Source organism: Ricinus communis, chromosome 6 (assembly GCF_019578655.1).
Source record: "Ricinus communis isolate WT05 ecotype wild-type chromosome 6, ASM1957865v1, whole genome shotgun sequence".
NCBI classification, from domain to species: domain Eukaryota; kingdom Viridiplantae; phylum Streptophyta; class Magnoliopsida; order Malpighiales; family Euphorbiaceae; genus Ricinus; species Ricinus communis.
In genome coordinates, this window is record NC_063261.1 from 22,470,882 (window position 1) to 22,495,492 (window position 24,611).

The window sequence follows — 24,611 nt, forward strand, 5'->3', positions numbered from 1 at the left end:
TTTATTTTAATTGATTGTTTTTATTATTATTATTATTATTTGTTTTTAGTGTATAGTATAAGGAAAGGTATAGTTTGACTTTTTGAGTATAATTAGGTTTAGACTAGTTTTACAGAATTATTAAGGAAAAATAAAGGAGATAATTCATAAATGAGAATGATAAAATTGGAACTTAAGATTAACTTCTTTTAAATATATATTTACATTTATACCAAAGATATGATATTACATTGGGGTTATCTAATAAAGAATTTGGAATTGAAGAAAATTATAAGAACACATTAATAAGGATTTCTTTTATTATTATTAGTTGGCTCCTATTGAAGTTGAAACTCAATAAAAGATGGTTCTCCTATCAATTTTATATATATTATTAATTTTAGTGGAAAAATAACAATTATTTTTTATAATTTAATTCACAAATACTAATTATAAATAGTAAAGTGAATTATTTTCTCAAAAGTTACTATTTTTACCATAGAAGCTTTATTATCTTACCACTTCTTTTTCAAAAAGTCAAAAATAGAAGAAGTGAAATACAGTAGATAGGGAACTTTTTATAGAAAGAAAAAAAGTTTAGTATATGAATAAAATCATATTTTTTACTATATATACTTCAATTTGGATGTAAACCAATGATAATCTTTTTTATTTATTTTTCTTGCATTTTTTTAATTTTTTTTAACCAAAAATAGAATCTAATAAAGAAAGCTCTCTTCCTCCTGCCAATTGTTGCTCTATTATCAAAACAAACAAACCATATACAAATCCAAATAGAAACAAAGGATAACATATAGTGTACCTTTAATTTGTATTTTATTCATCATACAATAAAAATAATAATAACAATAATTATTAAAACATAAACTAAAGGAAACCCAAAAAAATCAGGTAAAAATTTAATAAAATAAAAATAAAAAATAAAAATTAGGTAGAATGTCAATAATCTTGGTGCTATGACTTGAAAGAGATCCATTGGAATCCACGGGTACCAATTCCATTCAATTAGAACCCATAGTCCACGTAGGACACTCGAGCTCAACACGTTTTGAAGACTATTTTATAGATTAAAAAATTACAGGTCAGGCCTGCTGCACTATAACAGAGGTCGGTCCAAAATCCAAATCTAATTTTATTATTAATTTGGGTACAATTTTCGAATATATAAATATACAAATATACAACATGTGTTTTTCTTTTATGTCATGCAAAAAATATAAAATCCCCATTTAAATAGAAAAAAAAAGGGAAAAAGACTATTTACATGACTCAAATGCCATATTAATTATATATATTTTTGAATTAATAATTATTAATTGGTTAAAGAAAAAATTAGTAGGTTTTGGTGGAGCCCACTTAATCCATATATAATTGCCCCACTAAGCTTCTATTATTTTGGAGGTAATCACGTTTATTGTTGGATTATCCGGACATTATAGGCATATAAGTCTATTTTCTATTAACTTTATGTGATAAAATTATAGATATCGGAGTATGTATATATATAGTTGAATACCAGATTAGCAATATCACCGAAAATTATTTAATTACTATGGAGTACTCTTAGCCTCTAATTCTTATGTAGTTAACAAAATATCTCAAGCTGTCCATATAAGAGAGCTGGAATAATGGATTTTTTGGTACGTCGGTCAATAAATTTAAGCGCTATACTTTAGTAATTTTCTTCATACTATAAGATAATCCTTTTCCTCAGCTTCAATTAAGAAACAGTGTGATTTATATTTTTCTACATATAAAAATATTAAATAAATTATGAATTTATATTTTTCCATATTATATTTATGAGTAAAATAAATTCCGCCATTGAAATTAAAATTAAAAAATATAAATATACATATATAATATATATGAGGTTGGAGGCAAGCAATTCACGATGCTTGGCCTAAACTTGTAATTGGTCCTAACCTACCATATATTATTCTTGTGATCAGAAATCATTTGATTATTTTATTTATATTTTATCAGTGGTAGTTAAAGAATCTATTATCACACTTTAATTTAACTTTTGTCAACTGTTAGAGACGGAGAGTTTCTAAGAGATAATAAATGTTAATCTCTGTGATTAGCAGTGTTAACCGGTTTCTCCAAAGTCTACTCCATACTCCATACTCCATCAACGCTCACTTTCCTTGCAGACCCAGCCAGCCCCTTTTTCTTTTAATCACGCACCCATCATTCATTCGCCAATGACGGTACCTTGGTAGGCATCTTCATCCAACAAAAGGTTCCTTTAAAATTTCAGGCCACATGCTTCTTCTTTTTTTGGAATTACGGACGAGAAGTGCCAGATTTATACTTAATATTTTAATGTAAGTTAAGATATGTATCTGTTATGAAACTAGGCCTGTAAATGCAAGTCATATGCTTCTTTATTGAAAACCTTCCAATACAATTTTGAACATAATCGATACTTCCACAGCAATCTGCTCTTCTAGACAAATATCTTTCTTTTCTTTCTTTTCTCAACACACTTCTGTCGTTTTCAACATTATTGACCTGATAAGTTCAAACCAAAGTGGAGTGGCTTCTAACGAGTTGGGCACTTTGCATTTAAAGAAAGAAAGAAATAAAGGGGCAATAAATGCCAGAATCTTTCACAAAAAAATAAATGAATAATGTCTAAACAAAAATGACTCGAGAAAAGTTGGCAAGTCCTAAAGCAACTAATCTGTCGGTGGTGGGAACATAAATGTTGACATACTTTCAAGACTCGGAACACACTAACATGACGAGATGACATCTGGATCGTTTTTATTGTATTAAATATTGGCTTAATTGCTAAATAAATTTTCTATTTTGAGCTTGCTTTAAATTTTCCAACTTAGCAATATAATATAATATTTATTTTAATTTCTCATGCTACTATTAATTAAAATCTGATACTAATGTAGTTCTTGAAAATAATATGGATTAAACCGTTAAATCATTTAGCTAATCAAAACAAAAAATAATTAAATCTTTACAATCAACAGTAAAATATATTTTTTAAATCACAATTTGTCTACTAAAATAGTGAAACTTCAGATTTTCTTTTCTTATCCCAACATTATAATTACTTAAAGATTAAAATTAAAATCAATTTCAAAAATATTAATATAGCTAATTATGAAAAGATAAAATTTACATGCTATACATGGTTTGTCCTTAGTTTTGAAGGAAATTGGTAACTTCAGTACTACTATTTACTTTAAACCTAATTTTAGCAAAATGAGAGATCGAACAGTAACATTCTTAAAACCTCTGATACTGTTTCAGGATTTATTATGGTAACGAGGACCTAAATGACAAAATGGGACTCGAAGCAACAAGATTTCAGCTCTCAACTCTACCAAGTGTGGTATCCACTAGGAATTTAGTCAGTTTCAGTGGCAAACAAATTGTCAAATGCATACATACAGAGGAAGGCCCCTATTAGTTCAATAAATTAGTTTATAGTAATATCCATAAAAACGGCCGCGAGCCAGCAAGGAAGCTTATCAGTAAAATATTACAGCTAAACATACAAGAGATGACTATATTCAGTCATGCACCACATAGATGAAGCTATTGATGGTTACTGGAGTCTTTCTCATCACCTAGTTTCCACCATCAAATTGTAGATCCTAAAAATACATACAAGTACCAGATAGATAATAAAGCATAATTCTGGAAATAGTACACAGATAATAGGGTGGGAAGGAGCATGCATACAACTTTCCTTGAGCAAAGATCAATGAGATGATAAAAGCATTTACTCAGAAATTCAAATAAAGACAAATGGGTGGAAAAATCTAACTGAGATTAGTAAGGAGCCAAACAATGTTCATCCACCATTCTAAACAAACAAAAATAACTCCATCAAAACTGCAGAGTACACAACACATTTAGCCTTAGCTTATAAAACAAGTAACATGCAGATTTCTCTAAGTCATCAACGAACACAATCTGCCATCAACAAATCTCAGGAGTCTGCAATGAAGAAAAAGTCACAAGAATCAGAACCAGGATAAATATTGCACAAGCCATAGTAGCTCCTTGCATCCAGGGTAACTGATTAAATATAAACAAGACCATACAAAGTTGCATGCTATTGCAGTTGCTTTATTGAAGACTGACTTCCAAGGTTAACCAGTTAATGACACAAAACATGACATTATGACCTTAGAGTCGTCGATTTCTGAGAAACACATCAGTCAATTCTGTAACTCATAAGCAAAAAGCGAATACTAGATAAAGCTCTAACGAAGACAGAATGCAAAAAGTAAGCCAAATCTCTAGCCAAAAGCTTTCAAGAACAGTCTGAGAAATAAACCATTTCTAAAGTCTAGCATTCTAGCTGGAGGAAAAGGATCATTACTGGAGGAAAAAGCAGTGAGAAGTAAAAACTGTCAGCTAAGAGTCAATTAACACTTCTTCACCAAATCACTTTTCAAACCATCAACTCTTCATCATCACCATTTAATCTCATCTTCATACTCATTTCCAAGAATTCTTCCAATGACATAACAAGCATTTTAAACATTAAACAAAATGAGGAGGCCTATCTATGCATAGAAAATGTTAAGATTCCAAGCAACAATTGACAAACAGCAAACCAAGTGAAAATCTCAAAAACTGCATTCAATACCAAGCAGACAAACAACTAAGATATAATAAGTTAAACCTAAACCAACTATCCAAAAAAAAAGTATACAGGCCAGAGGATGAGAAGTACCTTAAATGTTGCTGGGGTACATGAAGACTCTAACCTTATCACCCTGCAAAAGATGCAAAAGAACTCTCTGATAAAAAATCTGGCATCCATAAGCCAGAGAAAAGCAATCACAATAATTATTCTTTTAAAATACCATGGATCTTGGGGGCAGATTGGACTTGAACTTAGCTCTCACAACACCACTGTTACCATGTGGCCGAATAACCTTTCCCCAAATGCAGCGATAATGGGATCCATTCTTCTTTACCTTGGCCTTGTAAATATAAGCCATTTTCTTGCCAGCATACCATCCAACCTCTTCCTTAGTGTTCACACCCTCAATCTGGATCAACGATGTGCTTGGGTACTGATTTGACTTTGACCTATCAACCAATTAATTCAACACGAAATTAGTATAATAAGCTAACGCCCCAATCCTGAATTTCACATCCAAGAAATGTAACCCTATCCAAAGGGGTAATACAATACAACTCCATTTCCAAGAAAGTTGCAAAAAATCACATTTCTTCCAGTGACGGACCTACTTAGTTTACTCATATAGTTCCCTCAATGATCAAAATACTGAAGTGACACTAGCATTCAGAATATAGCCTAACATACCATGTAAATCAACAATACCATCCATTTCATAAACCTTATTTTTTGGGCAGCCAAACACATTAAAAGGGACACCTAAACAATCTAAACTAAACAGATTATACAATTACTTGTGTATCAAAAATCACTTAATTATAAAAAATACAATTCATAGACATATAAAACTTAAGGGTTATTACCTCTTATATCCCAAAATGGTTCCTCTGACATAGAGCCTATAATAAAAGCGCAAAAAAAAAAAAAAGAAGATAAATGGAAATTAAGAATTGAAAATATTATGTCAAAAATGAGCAATTAAAAGCTAGGGTTTTACATAGAGGAAATGCGCAAATAAATAACTAAACAAATAGATCGCAGACCTGACTCGCTCTCCTTCGCGTCCCTTAACCATTTTCGAGTATGGCGGCTAAACACTTTCTCCCTCGCTGTAAGTGGCTACGCTTAACGAGCTGCGAGAAAGATAGCTAAAACCCTAATTTAGTGATTCTTTAGGTTATATAGAGCGAAGAAGAGTTTATGATAGGTTTGCTAATGGGCTTTTTCAAGCCCAACTTTCTATGATTTGTTAAGACTCTGAAGTTGGGCTTCTATCAAGCCCGTATAAGAGCGAGAGTGGTTTCGGAAAAATACGAATAGAGACTTGTAGTTTGATGTATTTTTGCACCCATATAATTAAGTGACAATTAGATTTTTCTTTTATTTTTAATGTTGGACATATATGTGAATTATTCTTACAATTAATTTTTTTATGTATTACATGATAAGTTTTAATAGTAAAAGATATCTTTCAAATTGTAGTGATCCTAATAGCTTCAGAAAAGAGATATTCTATTTATGAATAATCACTATATAATTATAGAATTTTATAGTTTAATTTGAGGCAAATATGAATATGATCAGATTTTATATTATCATAAATTATAAATTTTTAATTTTTATATTTAAAAAATATTTTTCTATATAATAATATTTATATACATTCTTAAAAAATATATATTAATACTTTATTTTATTTTATTATATTATTATTTTATCTCATCAATCTTATTTATATTATATGGTAAGATATTAATTTATTTATATCTTAATGCTATTATTTTATCAACAAATTAAATATTAAGTTATAAAATAAATTATAATAGTCAAACTCCATTAAATTATAATCTTCTCATAATAATAAATTTTGTTTTATCTCAAATGTATAATTATATGAAAGTTTCGTTAATTTCTTCCTATAAAAGACAATATAGATATTATTTTTCTTTTGATGTGTTATTGAAGTTGTTTATGCACTATTATTATTGCTAGTTATGACTTATTTTGATATAAAGGTAAATGACGTATAGTCCATTCAATCTTATGTTACTACATTCAATCATTTTTAATTCGTTATCTATCTATTTTTATTTAAAATCAACTAATTAATAGCGGATTGTAAAAGAAAGTATATTTGATCTCTAAACTTTTTATATAATTAAATTTACTGAAATTAGTCGTTTATTCGTGCGTTGCACGACTGTTATAATTATTTTAATTATAAAAGTAAGTGATAAATACAATTTAATAAAATTTTTAGTATTTAATATTAATTTATAATTTTTTTTAAAATAATAGTAAATTAATCATTTTTAAACGTTCTCAATTTTTTTAAACTCTAAAATTTTATTAATATAATAATATATAAATTATTTTAAAATTATATATTAATTAGTTCTAATATATATATATATAAATTACTATATCAATATAATTGATACTACTATTTTTTAAAATCAAAAATTTAATATATAATTAAAAATTAATTTATTATTGAAGATAATATTAAAATATAATTTAAGATGTTACTTTCTAGAATTAAAATTATTATTTAATTAAAAAACTAATATAATAGTTAATATAATATTAAAATACAATTAATATGCTATTTATTATAATAAAATTAGTATAATTATCTGATTAGAAAACTATTTATTAGTTAATATAATATTAAAATATAATTAATATATTATTTCTTAAGATTAGAGTCAGTTACTTATAAATCAATAAATTAATAGAAAAAACTATAAAATTATATATAAATTTGAATTTTATTTGTTAAAAGTCAACAAACATATCAAAAATAATTTTTAAATTTCAGAAATTAATATATATATATAATCAAGATAAAATAATTATTGGCTTAACTTATTTCTTTTTATTTTATAAATAAATAAAAAGTCAACTTCTTAGAGTATTATCTGTTAAACTCATTATATATAAAACAATATTAAATCTATCATAATTTGAAAAAATTATTTAAATTGACTTCGGTACTGTATCAATTTTTTTTGAAGTGTATTAAATAAATATTTAATTCTATTTAATAAAAAAATTAATTTTAATAAATTTTAATTACATGATAAGTTAGAAATCAAATAAACAATTTTTTTTTTTCAAATTGACATATTAATTAGTTGATTTTCGATAAAACTAGATAGAAGAGATATTAGTGCAACAAATTGAAATGAAAAGATACAATAGCATAATACTAAAAAAAAATGTAGAAGAATACTAGTAGAATGCACCAAAAGCATAAGGGAGTGTTTGTTAGTTCGCCCTAGATATGATTCAATTGACTCGCCAATTTCAACTTCTTAACCTGCAAACTAGCCAGCTAGATAGTACCCCCATTAATCTTAATATTAAATCAATATCTGCCCCACTAGTTCTTAATTATTATTATTTTTTTAAACACACACTGTCTTAATTCAGTGAATATAATTTTATAAGGTATTTTTAAGTTTGAAATTTCACAGATTTTAAACTTTCAACTTAATAACACTTTCATTTCTTTACCTTTTCAGGAGAAAATTTTAGGCAGATTTTGTAGAATAAATCAATTTCACGCGGATATATAAATCTATTTATTAATTATTGAGTTTTTATTAATTGAATTATTTATTTCCATTAATAATTTACGATTAAAATTCAATCAATAAAAATATAATAATTAATCAATAAAACTACATGTCATTATATAATTGATTTGATTTATGATAGAACAAGTCTATTTAATAATTTTTTTTTTCTTTTGACATACTAATTTCTTATATAATGTTTTCTTTAAGAATGAATGAGATTTTATTTAAAAAAAATTTACCTATATTTTGTGTGTACACCATAATATAATTGCTAATTTGTATTGAAATTTTTTTTGTCTAGTTTGGATATTTATGCTTATCTATACACCAAACTGATAGAGATGATTGACATATATTCATTAGTTTTAAATGATGAGTATGTGTCAATCGTCCAATACTAAAAATGTAAAAATTATACACGCGTGTCATTTTTCTATTAATTATGGTATACATAACCAAATTTAGATAATAATTTCTTTTTGTATTCTATTGTGCCAATATATTTTTTTTTTTTTAAAGCAAAAAACCATATAGCATTTTGTTAGATTAGCAACGCATAGTTTGTTCAGATATTTTAGACTCGAATAAGAAAACAAGTGAGACATAATTCGAGTTTTAAAACTGTTTCAAAGAGTAATATAACTCAGAATTAGCCAAGACAAATACTTTCTTTATGCAGTTATTTGCTTTGTATTTTGATTTTTTAAAATAATGTCTTAATAATTTTTTCAAAAAGTGGAGCTTAATTATGAAATAAATATACACGTGGCACACTCTGTTTAATATATATATACCAAAAGTCTACTGGAAAAATATATATAGCAAAAGCAAATTAAGTTAAATTAGAATTACAATTTCTTCCCTAATAATTTACTTCATCATCATGCCTAAATTTGTAATTCAAACCAAATTAAAACTCTTTTCTTCTTCACCAATACTAATCGATATTTTCTTTGAGAACAATAATTTGTACACTAAATATATTAGAATAAAGAGTCTATATCGCCTCCTATTTCGCTCCCATTAATCCATTATCTTCTAAAAAAGCCATTGCAGCAAAAGAGAATGTGCAGAGAACAAGAAGAAAACAATAGGAATAAACAAAAAAAAAAACATTGCCAGCCGTTAACTTCAACTTTCCTCCAACAATTTTTAATATTCTATCTATTATTGATCCTTTCTGTATGTACCCATGTCAAGTTCTGTAGAAAACTCACGTACCAACAGCTCTGCCTACGTGACAAGGCGGCGTTTGGTGGATTTAATAGTATCACAAGATGGTAGAGAAAACATGTCAATAAAAAACCAGGCAGCTTTCTTGCGTAGAAGGGTACGACGATACTTGCCGGGGAGTTTCTTGGGGAGACTGGTGTTTGTCAGTTTGATGGTTATGGCGTTTCTGACAATGCTTTCCAAGGTTCATTTGCTCAATAACCTGCCAGCACTCTCATCGGAGAGAGCTCATTTCCTTGTTCATCCAATGGTTGAGGATAACTCAGCTGTTCATAATAATGTTATCGAGGAAAAATTTGGAGGCTTTGATTCTAAGTGGAAATCTCCTTCAACGTTGTCGATATCGGTTAGATTATAACTCTCTGAAAATGTCTGTGTAGGGTTAGGGTAGGCAAATATATAGTTGTCTTATTTTATTTAATATAAAACAAGAAATGCCATTGTCTTTTAAATCAATGCAAAACTTTCCTTGAAAAAATATATATATTTTTTCATGTAAAGGTAGTGATTAAAACATATAATTTGACTCTTCATTTATTTTATTTTTTTATTTTTTTTTGGATTTTTATTTTCAGAATCCAGAACTTTGGAAGAAGCCCAACAGTGATAACTTTTATAAATGCATCAACCGATCTAGAAGTGAAAAAAGTATGCTTGATTATTTTGTAGTTAATTAATTTGTTAGCTTAATTGTGTTTTAACGCATTGACCTGCCATTTACTTGATTCCATAACTTTCTAAGTACATGTTTAGGAATTGGAAATGCGACAGATGGCTACCTTTTAGTTCATGCAAATGGTGGATTGAATCAAATGAAAATTGGGGTAAGTTACTTGATTGATCATCTATTATAATTTTTACAAAATACCAAGGTCGGATTTACAATACAAAACGAGAATATGTAATCATCATTTTCACAATCATAAGGAAAAGTTCTGGAATTTTTTTACGATGAAATGTTGAAAATCGGATGATTTTATAACTGTTTTCTTTTTTCTGTTTCTTTAAATGACTGGAGGACAGATAAGTGATATGGTTGCCATAGCCAAAATTATAAACGCCACTTTGGTCCTTCCTTCTTTAGATCATGCTTCCTTTTGGACAGATTCCAGGTGTGGATAATATAATATAATCCTCCAATTTTACTTTAAAAAATATAAAATAAATTTGCTTAACGAAATTGATTGATTCAGTGATTTTAAAGATATATTTGATTGGAAGCATTTCATGGAAGTATTGAAAGATGATGTTGAAGTTGTGGAGTCTCTTCCAAAACAAGTTGCATCACTAAAGCCATTACAGAAACCTCCCATCTCATGGTCCAGGGTATGCGCTTATAGGTGAAACTTCAAAGAAACTGCAGAAGAAGATTATGTTGAATGCTTACTGATGCTGTTGTTACTGTCAAATCTTTAAAACGGTTTGATTATTTTCTGCAGCCTAACTATTACAGAACGGATATAGCTTCTTTACTGAAGAAGTATAAGGTCATCAAATTTACACACTCCGACTCTCGCCTTGCTAACAATGGCGTCGCTGCTTCGATTCAAAGACTCCGTTGTCGCACAATGTACAAGGCATTGAGGTTCACAGGAAGAATCGACGAGCTGGGAAGGAAGTTTGTTGATAGGCTTAAAAGTAATGGCGAACCATTTATAGCTCTTCATTTAAGGTGGCTCAGCTATAACTTTGATTATCTGGATTCAAACTTTTGTTGTCAGTTTTTCTTACTAACTGTAATAACAATTGCAGATATGAAAAGGACATGCTTGCTTTTACAGGATGTAGTCATAATCTTACCAAAGCTGAGGATAAAGAACTGAAGAGAATGAGGTTTAAAGTAAGGCATTGGAAGGAAAAGAATATAAACGGTACTCAAAGAAGACTGGAAGGATTATGCCCTATGACACCGAGAGAGATTGCTGTATTCCTTGAGACAATGGGGTATCCATATGATACGAAAATTTATTTAGTTGCAGGAGAGATTTATGGGCGAAATGGGATCAAAGCACTTGAAGCATTGTATCCGAATATATATACTCATTTCATCCTAGGAACAGAGGAAGAACTGAAACCATTCAAGAATTGTCAGAATCAACTTGCTGCAATAGATTATATTGTAGCAGTCGAAAGCAGCGTTTTTGTTTACAGCTATGATGGAAATATGGCCAAGGCAGTCACAGGCCACAGAAGATTTGAAGGTTTTCGAAAAACCATTAGCCCTGACAAGTACGTATGTTAATTGGGTGCCGTATTAACTCTTTGTATGGATTGAACTTGAATCCGCAAGGTATAAAAATGATAAAACAGTCTCTTTTTGTTGTGCTTACTCTAATTATGCAGATATAATTTTGCAAGACTGATCGATCGTCTAGACAATGGCATGATATCTCAGGATGAATTCTCAGTGGAAGTCAGAAATCTACATAGCGACAGAATTGGAGCTCCTCGCCGAAGGGTACCTGGAAATTCCCCGAGACTGGAGGAAAACTTTTACGCAAACCCTTTCCCTGCCTGCATTTGTGACAAATCGAGACCAACCATCTTGCATAGAATAAACTTGTTAAAATAAGAAGAGTTCACCATTTCAAATAGGTGCTTAAGCTGCAATACACTAACCTCTTGGCTGCAATGGCCAATCGAACTGTACAGATGATCAGAGGATTTTTTTTGTGCTCTGCTACCTAGGTTTTGCATCACTGGTGCAATTGCTAGATCACCAAAATATATTACAAGTTGTAAATTGAGAGTCCCTCACCCAGAAAAATGAAAAAGCATTGAAGTGCTAGATCACCAAAATACAATTCTGTATACAATATCCATTTGCCTGTGATTTTATCTTATATTTCACAGTAAAAGTGGCACTTCAATTATAATTAATTGTCATAACGTAGGCTTCAATTACTACTCAAAGCAGAGATGTTCCAGTCAGAAAGTACAATCAAAGAAAAATGGATCGGGGTCCATGGCAGTGTGGAGAATGTTAAAAAGAAAATAGACAGCAAAGAATATAAAATATCCATACTGAAAGTATTCCTAACCTGTTCGTACGTACAGAACCTCAATCCGTTGCGCTTGTTGCAGAACATGCGTGGACATCATCAGATGATTCGATGCAGACATTTCAACCATCTTGGTTTCAGACATGTCAACTCTGCCTGGAAGATAAACGCAGCAGGCAGCTTCAACTTTACAAGGTCCCCAATAACGTAACGGAATCAAAACCTGCAATACAGAATTAGCACAAAAGTAAACTAAATCAGCAAGAAAATGTCTTCAACTTAATTGCATCTAAAAATCTAAAACAATATGCAGTAATTGGAAATAATGAAAAGAAGTGATTAACATATGACTAATGATATAGACAAAAAGAGGAAAGAAAGTAGTGCTATGTGCTAAAGCAACAACAAATTGCATTTCAGGGTGCTAAAATGAAGCATGAAATTTGTCTATCGCTGTGCAAAAGTACTAATCACAAGAAAATATTTTCTCAACCTTTCCTTTGGAAAAGTTAAAACATCCATTATCATAGTGAATTAAACTTTATCACATATACTTTATTATCTAATTATTGCTGTGATGTCCATAAACACCAAGACATTAATGGGATATGTTCCAGAATCTGTTCAATAGTTCAGTGGAAATCTATGTATCTTTTCGAAATTAATTCAAATTTACTATTTTTGCCATTCGATTCAGTTTCTTAATCGAGACAAATAAATTTGAAAAGTTAACATGCTCATTGACAAATAAAGAAATAAATTTATTTAAGATGTTTTATCAGATCAATTTAAAAAAATACTAAAGTTTTCTATTATGCATGACATAACTTCTTCAGTGGCAACTAAGTCCATTTCTTGATTCAAATGTAATTTATGTAAGAATGTGTGTGCTCTTTAAATAAAAATGTAGAAAGGAAATAACAATATATAATATTCTTTTCTTTTCTTTTATCAGAAATAATATTTTTTCACTTAATAGTATTAGTAAACAATGTTACTCTTAAATAATCAAACAAATGTATATTGTCTTATTTTTCCCTTTTTGTGCGTTAAATTGAATGATCCGGATCCGGATGCGGACCAAACTCGGATATTCATAATCAAACCCGCCTACTATTGTGGCAAGAACGTGCCTTTTCAATCCTTACAGTTTGCTTTAAAGAAAGGCTTCAAATTTCAGATTCCAAATTTACCATTCTTACCATTCGATTCAGTTGTTCAAAAGCTTCTTCGATTCAAATATTACCAACTTCGCATTGCATATATTTTAGCTGTTCGGTAATTTCCTTTCTTTCTTGATCTGTTAATCTCAAGTTTTGCTTAACATTCTGTGTAGTTTATCAGTTAGCATAAACTTTAGTTTAGAAACTTTATTATCTGAAATGGGTTACCTTTCATTTAAATGATTCATTCATATTTCTTAGCCGATCTTTAACTTTTATGTTGCTTGTCGATAACTTTTTTTCTTTTTAATGTATTCTTTTAGAAAACACAAAATGGAAGTTCTTGGTGGTTTGATATTTCATCCCAGTTAATGTCCAAGCCTAAGTTTTGTTAATAATATATTATTTAGACAGTTTGGATACTAAGTGAACCACATTTCTTATGATGGGTTGTTTACAGATCAAAGCAAAAGGAAAGCATTACTATAACATATGTAAGATTTATTGATTAGAAGGATGCAACATATGGGAAAGACCTTATACATAACAATTTACCCATTATGGCATGTTTGCTTATGCAAACAATTATGTTCTTGGGTTCCATTAATCAGAATGGTTCTATCATTTTTTTGCTAGTCATCCAAGATACTATAAAACTAGTCTTCATTAAAGTCGGGTACGGAAGTTTCATTCTCAAATCATTTTACTATGCAGCTATTCTACTTTTATTTAATACAGAATGTAGTGGAAGAAAAGCTTTGGTTATCCCAATATATGCCTAGCGTGTTAGATAAATATATGCGTTAAATTGATTTCTGTATTTTGAACTGTTTTCTTTTGCATGTAGAATATAGAGAAAGAAAGTCATGTTTTCATATTTATTCTGAAGATTATGAATGGCTTAATGAGGAGTTCTTTAATGGACAGGGACCATGGGTTTGTGGACATTACTGGAGGGCTTTCTTCTTCTTGCAAATGCACTAGCAATATTAAATGAAGACCGGTTCCTTGCACCCAGAGGATGGAGCTTCTCTGAGTTTTCAGGAGGTCGGACAAAGTCTTTCAAGGGGCAGCTTATAGGGCTAATATATGCAACCCAGTACATGAGAGTTCCTCTCATGATACTCAATGCTATTTGCATTGTTGTAAAGCTAGTGTCTGGATGATTCCACGAAGGTACCATATGACCTCTCCATTATATTTATATCTGCCCAATTATTGCCTATGGTTTGTGAATCGATTTTACGTAAATTGCTAGAGAAATAAAAATAGGATCTAAGGCAGCCCTTCCCATTTGTAAGTTGTTTGTTAAATCTAACATGTTAAAACATGGATAGAAACAGACTCCTTTTAATTACTTGTTGACTTGCTGTTGATTGACAAGGATCTTATGGTAGATGAAAGGGTAGTTTCCCTTAATTGTGGAATGCAATTTAGCTGCACAAACCAATATCTAGCATTTGGAAATGGAATTGAGGCCTCCGTAATATGTAGATTTTATCATGTTTCAGCTATGCAGTAGGCCAGCCTTCCTAGAATGATCTCATGTGGAACAAAGTCTAAAACTATGTTATTGAATGAAATGAACCTTCTTCACGCCCCTCTCTCCCAGGTCTGCCCCCCCTTTTATCCAAATTAAGCATCTAGAGGTAGGGTGCTTATGGTTTTGTAGTTTATGCTTATGCTGGTGCATTTGTCTGCAACAATGGGTGGGCAGTGATGTACAACGAGTTCAAATGCAGTTATCACTTGGAAGATCTTTTTCATAGAACATATTAGGTAGGAAGGAAACCTACCATCAGCTAGGATGTAGAGACAGCACCTAACAACTAAAGGAAAATATGATATCAATAATCATGATATAGCTGCCCAGGAAGTAGCTAAATGGTATTTTTATATCCTTAGTTCCCTGATAAAGTTAAATGATGAAGCCTGTAGTATTTAGTTCTGCAGCCAGCAGTGGCCAATCTTGGATTGCATTTGCTTCCAACCAAAGAGTAGATTGGCTAGTTTTCCTTTTAATCAAGAGGGCAGTAAATATATATCTTGTACATCGCATATAATGTATTGTCCTTAGCTTATAAAATTTCTAATATTTTAAAGTTTTCCTCTTCCCCTTTTCTACAATATATCAACTTGTATTTATGAATGCATATTTCTCTTTCTTCTAAAGAATGAATTTTGTTTGTGGGATTAATCGATTGTTTTAATAGGTTGCAGGATTATATGGTTGCACTGGATAAATAGGAGTCTGCGGATTTGGGAAGGGCAGAAATATGTTGAAAATTAAAGCAAAAACTTCAAACATTATTTTGTATGGTTAGTGGTTTTAAGGTTGTATCCCTAGCTTTAGAAAATTATAGCTCTGCGGAAGCGAATTTTGTAGATTTGGGGAAAATTTCTTAACCTGATGCTTGTAATCTTCTGTCAGAAGTTTTGGAAATTGACCTATTATATGACGTTTTATTCCTAGATCATTCCACTATTAATTGAAGCAATGAGAATATAACTTTTCTTATAACTACTGTTTATTGAAGTGAGGATCATCTCCACTTCCTACCGATATACATAGACTTGATAATGTTTATAAGCAATAAACTTTGCAGCTAATCCAAACTTCACCATTTTGAATATTGTTTTAGTCCTGTAAGGTATTTTTCTTTTCTTTCTTTTTTCTTAAATTTTGAATACTGTATTGTGTTAGTTCAAGGTTTCTAGGCAGGTGCTGAACTTTCGAAAATTTGACATTGCTAATCCTTTCTTCAGTTTATGCTAATTATAAAGGTTATGTTGTACCCTAGAGCCTGAACTTTCATGAATGATTCAGCATGAAAATAATGATATGACTGTCTCTCTCTGCTTTCATGGTTACCCTGTAAAGTGCAGTTTTTCTTTGTGATAATAGAAACCTAAAAAATGCAATCTATAGGATAACAATCAAGTACTACAGCCAATTATTGCAAGAACACTTGCTTTGAATGAAACTTCACAAGTGAAGAAACTGATTGACAAATAAACTATTTTATTTATTGTAAACTAAAGCCAAATACAAAATGAAATCTAAAAACGTCGTTCAATAATCAGGAATATGTTGGGAATGGGGGATTTTAATTGAATCTCCCATCAATCATCGTTGTCATCATCATCATAAATCTGCAAAAACATGGTATCTCTTGGAATCTACAGCTATTAGCCTTAGAGCTGCAACTGCTGCTGCAAGAGACGCACAGCCAAAGAAACACACGTTGAACCAATGCCAAAGCTTTTGCAAATTGGTCAATTTGTTATTCTTTGCCCTCAAGTACATGTGGTTAGCAAGGATAAACGTGAGAGGAAAGGTACTGATTGCTCCTGTTAGGCTTTCGAAATCTCCTAGGAAGGGCAGAAGAGCTGACACGAGTGTGTTGAAAGCCAGGTAGCCACCTCTTACCCCTAATCTAAATGACAAATTGCGAATTGCCAGTGGACTGCCTTTAATCCCAAACTTTGTATCCAAATACTCGTACATAGGACTCGCAAAAATCTGCATGACGCGCAACTACATTAGTGCAAAGGAATGTAATATCTTGGCAGGCAAGTCACAAAGATCGAAAATAATTAAGAGATTATCAAAAGCTCTAGTGATGATGAAGTACATGTAAAGCAATGACTGATTGCAGGAATGCAGCAAGATTGGCCATTGTCTTCACCCAAATTGGACCGTTGACACTACTAAGCAAATAGGTTGTTGTTGAATTTCCATAAGCCCAATAACCAATCCATGTAACGGCAAACAACGGTAAAAGTCCAACTGAGAACTGGAAGTATAGTGCCTTCATCATATTACTAACAACGGGTTGCCTTATTGTTGCCTGTTGTAAATTAGTCAGCAGCAGATACAAAATTTGAAAACAGAAAAAGAAATGAATACAAATGCAAAGAAACATCAATACTTAGGATATCCTGTCAAGGTACCCGATCTCTAAACAATTATGTTGGGACACCTCAGTCGTAATCCAACCTACCAAAACATGTTGTATGTGTAGCTCCGAATCAGGCCATCCTAAATGAATGAAACAGTTTAACATTTAACAGTTATAACTCCTGGGGAAACTAGGGAGGCATGATAAACATTACCCCTATTTGTGCTTGTGTGTACAGGCATCCCTCAATGATTTATGACCCAGCCCCCAATTATAATTCTGTCAGGCAAACACTGTGGTTGCCAAAGACCATACGTAAAAGCAGAGAACTATGAGTGAATCTTAAATCATTATAGCAAAAGCAACCAGCTATAGAGCTATTCAATAATAAGTGGACTTTCTAATATTTCTCTATCTAGACGGCATAAGAGAACATGTCTAAACATGTCTAAGTTCATTCAGAACACAGGTGTATTCCAATTTCTTGCATACCTGTATCTCTGGAAGCATTCCTGTGTTAAACGCAAAAACCAGACTAGCGCCTCCCCCTATTGATGTAAAGATTTTGGCTGTTGACGATCCTGGAATGCTATAATCCCTTGGTGGTGCATTGACACCTTCATTAGCATAGTCATTGATGAAATTTCAGCATGATACTATTACTTTCAACCAGCCATGTTAGCAAAAGAAGGGGATAAGAAAGATGCGAATTTCAGAACTAAACATGCCAGAAACGAGAGAGGGAGAGTTACACAAATATAAAACTTGGACCAATGATGACATATAAAACTGTGCAAGCAGTAAGAAACTTTTAGGTTTTCTTTTCTGAGTCTAGAATCTAGTATAGTTAGAGTTATTAAAAACATGAAGTCATATCCACAGCTTAGTTTGAACGACAGGAAGGATAAGAAACTTCACATCATATTGTTCCATAGCTTACATGGCTCAGTAATGCAACACCTTACTGAAATTAATAAGATGCTTCCTAAAACATAGTTCCTTATACAATTAAACAAGAATCCATCGGTTTCTCAGACTACAGTTAAAGAAAATATAGGCAACTGCCTGTGTAGTTGTCACAGATAAAATACCAGAATATATATATGCTTCATGTTTATTAACTTTATTATATAAACAACTTAAAAAGAACTTTAATGCCAAGATGTTTTTGCATTAGTGGGGGAGGTTGATTACAGCAGAATAGCTGACTGCCAAAATGCTGAAAATTTCACAGAATGGTAGCCAGCATCTTGAGAAACAAGCTTCCAGGGCTCACTGCATTAAGTATTGGACTATTGGTCATTCAGGGATTTGTCACTTGCTATTTTAGTCCAAAAGAGATATTGTATAATTAGGGAAAGTATAGTGAAACTGAAGACTCTTGCAAGAATCCTCCAATTCTTCACTGTAAGCAAGTATTTTAAAAAACAAAAACAAAAAGAATCATAAAACAAACAAAGGATGCAAAATGAGGTGCATAGAGCTACCAGAATGAATTTCTAAACTGATACTACAATAAAATAATTTAAGTGCATTAACTTACCATCTTTAATTGACAGAACAATTGCTACAATGATATATATTAAGCTGAGGACTGTTGAAACTCCCAGCCAAATTCTTAGAGCTGACAAATGGGGAGTCGCAATGGCAAACAACGTACATACAAAGCCAGCAATAGCAATGAAGTATGGTAGCTTCATTTCATGGTCATCCCTATAAAGAACATAGACAGCCTGCATAATCAATGCAATAAATTCAGAAAAAAAAGAAACTGCAAATGACTTGCCATACCATCAATTGAAGGGGCCTCTTAGACTTATTCAGTAGGGTTATAACTGATGGAGTAGAAATTTTCCACTTATAACTCCTAACTTCAGTTTGTTTAGTTTGATTGTTAACAATGTAAAATAAAATGACTACTTTATTGCCTATTGTAAAAAAGAAAAATTATGCAAAATGGCTGCCCTTAAAGGACAGCTAGTTTCCCAAATTGATTGTACCTTAAGAGCCTGACCAGCCAAAATAATGTATCCAGTATTAATCATGAAAAGATTAACATACTGCAATCCCCATGTAATAGAATAAGCTTTCTTACCTGCAATAAGAAGGTCCCATCAATTATAGACAATCAAAATATACTAATGACAACAAGATCAAATAAAGAGAGAACATATAATTCACTATACTTTTTCAGTTTCCTTTCTGCTCATACCGTAAATATATCCTGCAAGATCTCTGTATCTGATATGTCTCTTCCCCCCATACTCGTGGAGCTTGGCAACAAGAGAATTTGCATACAATGATATTGCAGCGGCTAAAACTAAACCAACTACACCAGCTATCCAACCTAGAGGAACCATAATTATCCCAGAATATCCTAGTACATAGGCACTGTTGATACCAGTCGTAAGCACAAAACCGACTTGAAACCATGAATCTGTAAATTCCAGAAGAAAATAAACTAATAAGCTCAAGAATAACAGTAACTCAATACCACAAATTACTGTTAAAATATAAAGAGTAACCAGAAACATAAACACCTTTTCCCTGTCATTTTTGAAACTGATGAAACATTTTACAAAAGCCCAGAGGAGACAAACCATATCTGAAGAGTACTTTTGTTTTATGGTCTCTCTTTTCTCCATTTGGTTAGTACCATTTTCAACTATAAACGTCCAAATAGCCAAACAAACTCAAAATATAACAAGAAAGAGTTGAACTTTGTTGTTGAAAAGGGCAATCAAGAACTGAAATTCCAAACAAAGTAAGATACTTTCAGCATCCAAAATGATCAACAAATGAAGGGCATGCAAAAGCACCATTTTACAAGAATCCCAAATCATTAAAGCCATTATATCTTGAAAAGCTAACCCAAAACGACAAGAAATAAGAATATTAAAATCCCAAACCATAATGAAAACTAACTCAACCCATTTTTTAAATAAAGAAAAAAAAAAGAATCTTGGAAATTTAAGGAAACAAGGGAACAAACCACTGCTAATCTGATGAGCAGTCTCAGGTATCTGAACAGCTAGCTTTTCTTCATCATGTACTTTTCCTTGCCAGGAAGAAGAATCATCTCTATCACCATCCATTGTCGTTCTCTGCTCTTGATTTTGATTAGGATTATGATTATGATTATGATTATCTTCTGCTCCTACCAAGAGAGACACGCTCTCTCCTTCTTCCTCCTCTTCTTCAAGAACTATATTGCTAACAGCAGCCAGGGTGTCGTCTATAAATAGAACAGAAATACGGCACTTTCTCTTATTATTCAATAATTGTATACGAAGAGAAAAGAAATAAAATCCCAAGAAATTAATGTCAACAGCAGGAATACAATCAAAAAAAGTTGGCTTTCTTTCTTTTTAAAGAGAAAATGGATTCTTGCGTCACTGATACAGGATTAGATTCTTTAGCGTAATTTTAGTTTCATGAATCGGATTGGCGGGTGTCAGAGTTGTCAAAGTTGTTGTTTTGATATTGCTGCTGCAGATCTATCAATAACAATTGGATTACTTTCTTTTAGAAATTTGGAATTGGTTCGATTTTTATGCTTCGAATTATGTGCCAAAATTAATTGTTAAAAAAAAAAAAAAAACTTATGTGCTGCCAATTTCTTAAGTTCTTGATTCTTGAAGGACCCACATGTGTCTGGTTCTTTTCCATTGGCAAAAATATTTTATTTGGATCCACATTTTAGATATTTATGCTATTGAGCCCTCCAAGTTATAATTTTATGTTATTTCATGAGTTAATGCTATTGGACTCTTAATTGAAGAGAATAAAATATTAGATCTTAATCTCTTTTATTTTCATAAACAAAGAGGGAACTACTGATAAATTCATACCCTCAAAGGCTCAATAACTTGGTATTTGATTCATTTTCAAATTTTTTATAAATTAACATGTATAAATACAAAATAAATATATAATTTTATCACATTAATTTATAATAAATTTATTCATCATATATTTCTCTTATTATTTGATTATCAAAAAAATCTCCTGATATGATGGAATATATCAAGTGTACTTTTTTTTATTATCACTCCATTTATTATTTATAAGAAAAATTAAACTGAGTGAGGATAATTCTTTTGTGATCTGATCTTATAATTTAAAATGTTGTCAAAGTTAAAAGTTTTGAATTCATTTACTCTTAGGAAGCTATATATATATTTATATATTGAGATTTAAATTTTTTTTGCTAGTATGTTTAATTTTAACACGTAAGATTTTTATTTTAATATAATCCTATAATTTTTTCTATTAATCTATTAATTCATAAGTTATATTCCTAATTAGACATTAACTCTAATCCTAATAAACAGTATATTAATTATATTGTAATATTATACTAACTAATAAATAATTTTTTAATAAAATAATAATATTAATTCTACATTAAGAAATGACATATTAATTATATTAACTAATAAATTATTTTTATAATTAGATAATAATTCTAATTCTAAAAAATAAGCATCTTATATTATATTTGTAATATTATATTTAATAATAAATTACTTTTAATTCTAAAAAATTAATATTAATTATATTGGTATATTAATTTATATAATATTAAAAAAGTATATGATTAAATTAATAAAATCTAAAAATTTTAAAAAATAAAAAATATCTAAAAATAGTTAATCTGCTATTATTATTTAAAATTTTTATTAAATTTATCAACTTTAATTTTATAATTAAAATAATAATAATAGTTGTGCAATGCACGAATAAACAACTAATTTTTATAAATAAAAGGTAAATAGCACCAATTTGTATTATGATTTATAGATTACAGATAAAGATTTTATTTTTGGAATTCACTGCTAGGTTCAATTTCATTTTAATTTAACATAGAAACTAAAGAAAAAAACCCTAAAAATTGAATAAATTAATATATTTCAACCAATCGAAATGTTTGATTTATTGTAAATAATGTGATTAAATCAATTTTATACCAAATAAAATGAATCAATCGTATTTTAGTTCTTATAATATAAATCATTATATTAGAATGTTATAATATAGTTTATAACAAGAAATAATATCTCTGTTGTTTTGATGCCACGTGTAGTATGTGGGCATTTCCTTTATTTTGAGAGTGATAGTAGAATACTAGTCACTAATATGTCTTTCTTCCTTTGCATTGCAACTTGTAAAAGAATAAGAAAGAAAAAAGGAGAGCACCAATGATTAGATGATTCTACCAAGTTTGTATATTTTAATTAAATTGTAGCAACCTTTTCTCTTAAAAGATTGAGTTTTTAAATTCAAGTCTTCAATTATGCGCCAAATAAATAATTATTTTTATAATGAATTTAAAAAATAATTATTTTATGTTGTATGACTCTAGTTTCTATTATCATTAGCATGAATCTTTGTTTTCCAGCTAACGCCTAATTATAAAAGAGTGTATGGCAATAAAATAATTCATGCCATTGTTAAAAGGCTTAATTGCTAAAAAAGAATTATTTATTTTATATTTTTTATCCAATCTAGCATGTATTATTCAAATTTTTACATCAAATTTTAATATTGATTTCGATTTTAACATTCGATGAAATTATCAAAATTTGTTGACGTAGCGTGAACTCCAGACAATAATAAAAAGAAAGAATTAAGTCAATACTCTCACTATTAAAATATTATCATTTGAGTATATACGATTAATAAATTTTTAAAGTTAAAAAATAATTAATTTATGTATTTAAATGATAATATTTTAGTAATAAAGCAAATCAACAACTTTAATGTCAATTCGGTTCTTTAATAACAAGTTAGTAGATTTAATAATAATTTTATTAAATATTAAAATTAAAATCATGTTGAAATTAAAAATTTAAAAATTACGTGCTATATTTAATAATAAGTACAAAATTCAGGAGTTTTGTGGCAATTAAGCCTTGTTAAAATAAACATATGATGGAATTTTTTTCTTCAGATTAATGAGATTTGATTCTAAAATTTATGATCTTAGAAAACAGGTTTGGCATGCATTGAAAATGAAAATGAATGCAAAATATATATATATATATCCTCAAATTACATTTTTTTTATATAGATTATGTATTACTAGTAGATATTACTTTTACTAAAATGGGCCTCCTATAAAATACTTACTATTAAAAATCTAAATTCATGATATATTAAATAAGAAAATGGAATTTTATTTTCAAATTGCATTTCAATTTAATTTGGAAGCATTTCAAACTTGCTTTTAGTATACAGCTGGTTTAAAGTACCAATCTGAAAACAAAGCAAAATATATAGTCAGGATTATTCAAAGAAATATTTTATTCGAATATTCATAATATTATAAATTGTTTGCAGATAGTTAAATTAAATTTGGAAATGAGTGGTTTTCTTGTAATACAAAGACTAAACTTTATTTTTTCATTAAATAGTATTTTGCGTGTGATGGCAATCCATTCTATGAAAATATTAAATTCATGTAATAAGTATTATCATCATCATCATTGTCTTTTTCATTAAAATTTGGACTAACAGACTCTTGCATTTTTTTATTTATAGAATTGGCATGATATTAATAAATGTTATGCAAGATCAATGACATATAATTAAATTAGATTTCTAACATTTTTATTAAAAGATTGATTTTCCGTCTGATGTTTACAACTTTATGATGAGCTGCCTGAGTGCCAGTTCTTCAATGGAACAGTCACTAGAAGAAAAAAGCAAAACAAAGAAATTATTGCAAACATGAACAAAATATTAATATATGGTGCATTATTGCATAATTTACAAGCTTAAATATTAGTGTTTTCACTTCTTTTTGGTGGGAATCAATCAATCAATCAAGGAATATTCTTGATTGGAGTCCTCAAGCAAACATATATCCTGAGCTGCATTACTTCTATTGCTACTGCTTAAGTGGAGCAATTAATTAGATTTTGTTCTTAGCTTTTACGTTTCTTTCCAATCCATGAGGTGCTTAGTGGCTTCAATTTTTCTAATGGAGAGATCTGGTTTTGACCAAATCTTTTCTCAAAGCAAGTTTCTGAAAATCTTAATATAAGATTGAAGATATTATAAAGGATTAAAGGGTTCCAATTTGTATAAAGCTTGTT

At 29.8% G+C, this 24,611-nt stretch overlaps 4 protein-coding genes across 6 annotated transcripts; 2 read left to right on the forward strand and 2 right to left on the reverse strand.

Moving 5' to 3' along the window:
* Positions 1-3,782: 3,782 nt before the first annotated feature.
* Positions 3,783-5,820, reverse strand: LOC8287259 (60S ribosomal protein L35a-3). Its single transcript, XM_002530361.3, has 5 exons — positions 5,671-5,820; positions 5,491-5,526; positions 4,848-5,076; positions 4,715-4,757; positions 3,783-3,969 (listed from the first exon to the last, which is right to left on the reverse strand). Exons 1-4 carry the CDS (start codon positions 5,700-5,702, stop codon positions 4,716-4,718), a joined length of 339 nt encoding a protein of 112 aa, XP_002530407.1. The 5' UTR covers positions 5,703-5,820; the 3' UTR covers positions 3,783-3,969; position 4,715.
* A 3,466-nt stretch (positions 5,821-9,286) lies between these two features.
* Positions 9,287-12,297, forward strand: LOC8287258 (O-fucosyltransferase 19). Its single transcript, XM_015726139.2, has 8 exons — positions 9,287-9,790; positions 10,020-10,092; positions 10,198-10,268; positions 10,468-10,556; positions 10,638-10,770; positions 10,884-11,116; positions 11,197-11,673; positions 11,788-12,297. Exons 1-8 carry the CDS (start codon positions 9,404-9,406, stop codon positions 12,014-12,016), a joined length of 1,692 nt encoding a protein of 563 aa, XP_015581625.2. The 5' UTR covers positions 9,287-9,403; the 3' UTR covers positions 12,017-12,297.
* Positions 12,298-13,480: 1,183 nt separating this feature from the next.
* LOC8287257 (immediate early response 3-interacting protein 1) lies at positions 13,481-16,127 on the forward strand. 2 transcript variants are annotated; one of them, XM_048375913.1, is made up of 3 exons: positions 13,481-13,724; positions 14,537-14,785; positions 15,830-16,127. In XM_048375913.1, the coding sequence occupies exon 2, from the start codon at positions 14,542-14,544 to the stop codon at positions 14,773-14,775; it is 234 nt and encodes a 77-aa protein (XP_048231870.1). In that variant the 5' UTR covers positions 13,481-13,724; positions 14,537-14,541; the 3' UTR covers positions 14,776-14,785; positions 15,830-16,127. The 2 variants fall into 2 exon arrangements, with proteins under 2 accessions (XP_048231870.1, XP_002530405.1); XM_002530359.4 differs by having other exon boundaries at positions 13,495-13,724; positions 15,823-16,127.
* A 487-nt stretch (positions 16,128-16,614) lies between these two features.
* On the reverse strand, positions 16,615-21,040 carry LOC8287256 (proline transporter 1). 2 transcript variants are annotated; one of them, XM_002530358.4, is made up of 7 exons: positions 20,504-21,040; positions 19,724-19,948; positions 19,512-19,606; positions 19,055-19,244; positions 18,004-18,128; positions 17,245-17,460; positions 16,615-17,132 (listed from the first exon to the last, which is right to left on the reverse strand). In XM_002530358.4, exons 1-7 carry the CDS (start codon positions 20,604-20,606, stop codon positions 16,755-16,757), a joined length of 1,332 nt encoding a protein of 443 aa, XP_002530404.1. In that variant the 5' UTR covers positions 20,607-21,040; the 3' UTR covers positions 16,615-16,754. The 2 variants fall into 2 exon arrangements, with proteins under 2 accessions (XP_002530404.1, XP_048231869.1); XM_048375912.1 differs by lacking the exon at positions 20,504-21,040 and adding an exon at positions 20,052-20,394.
* Positions 21,041-24,611: the final 3,571 nt, after the last annotated feature.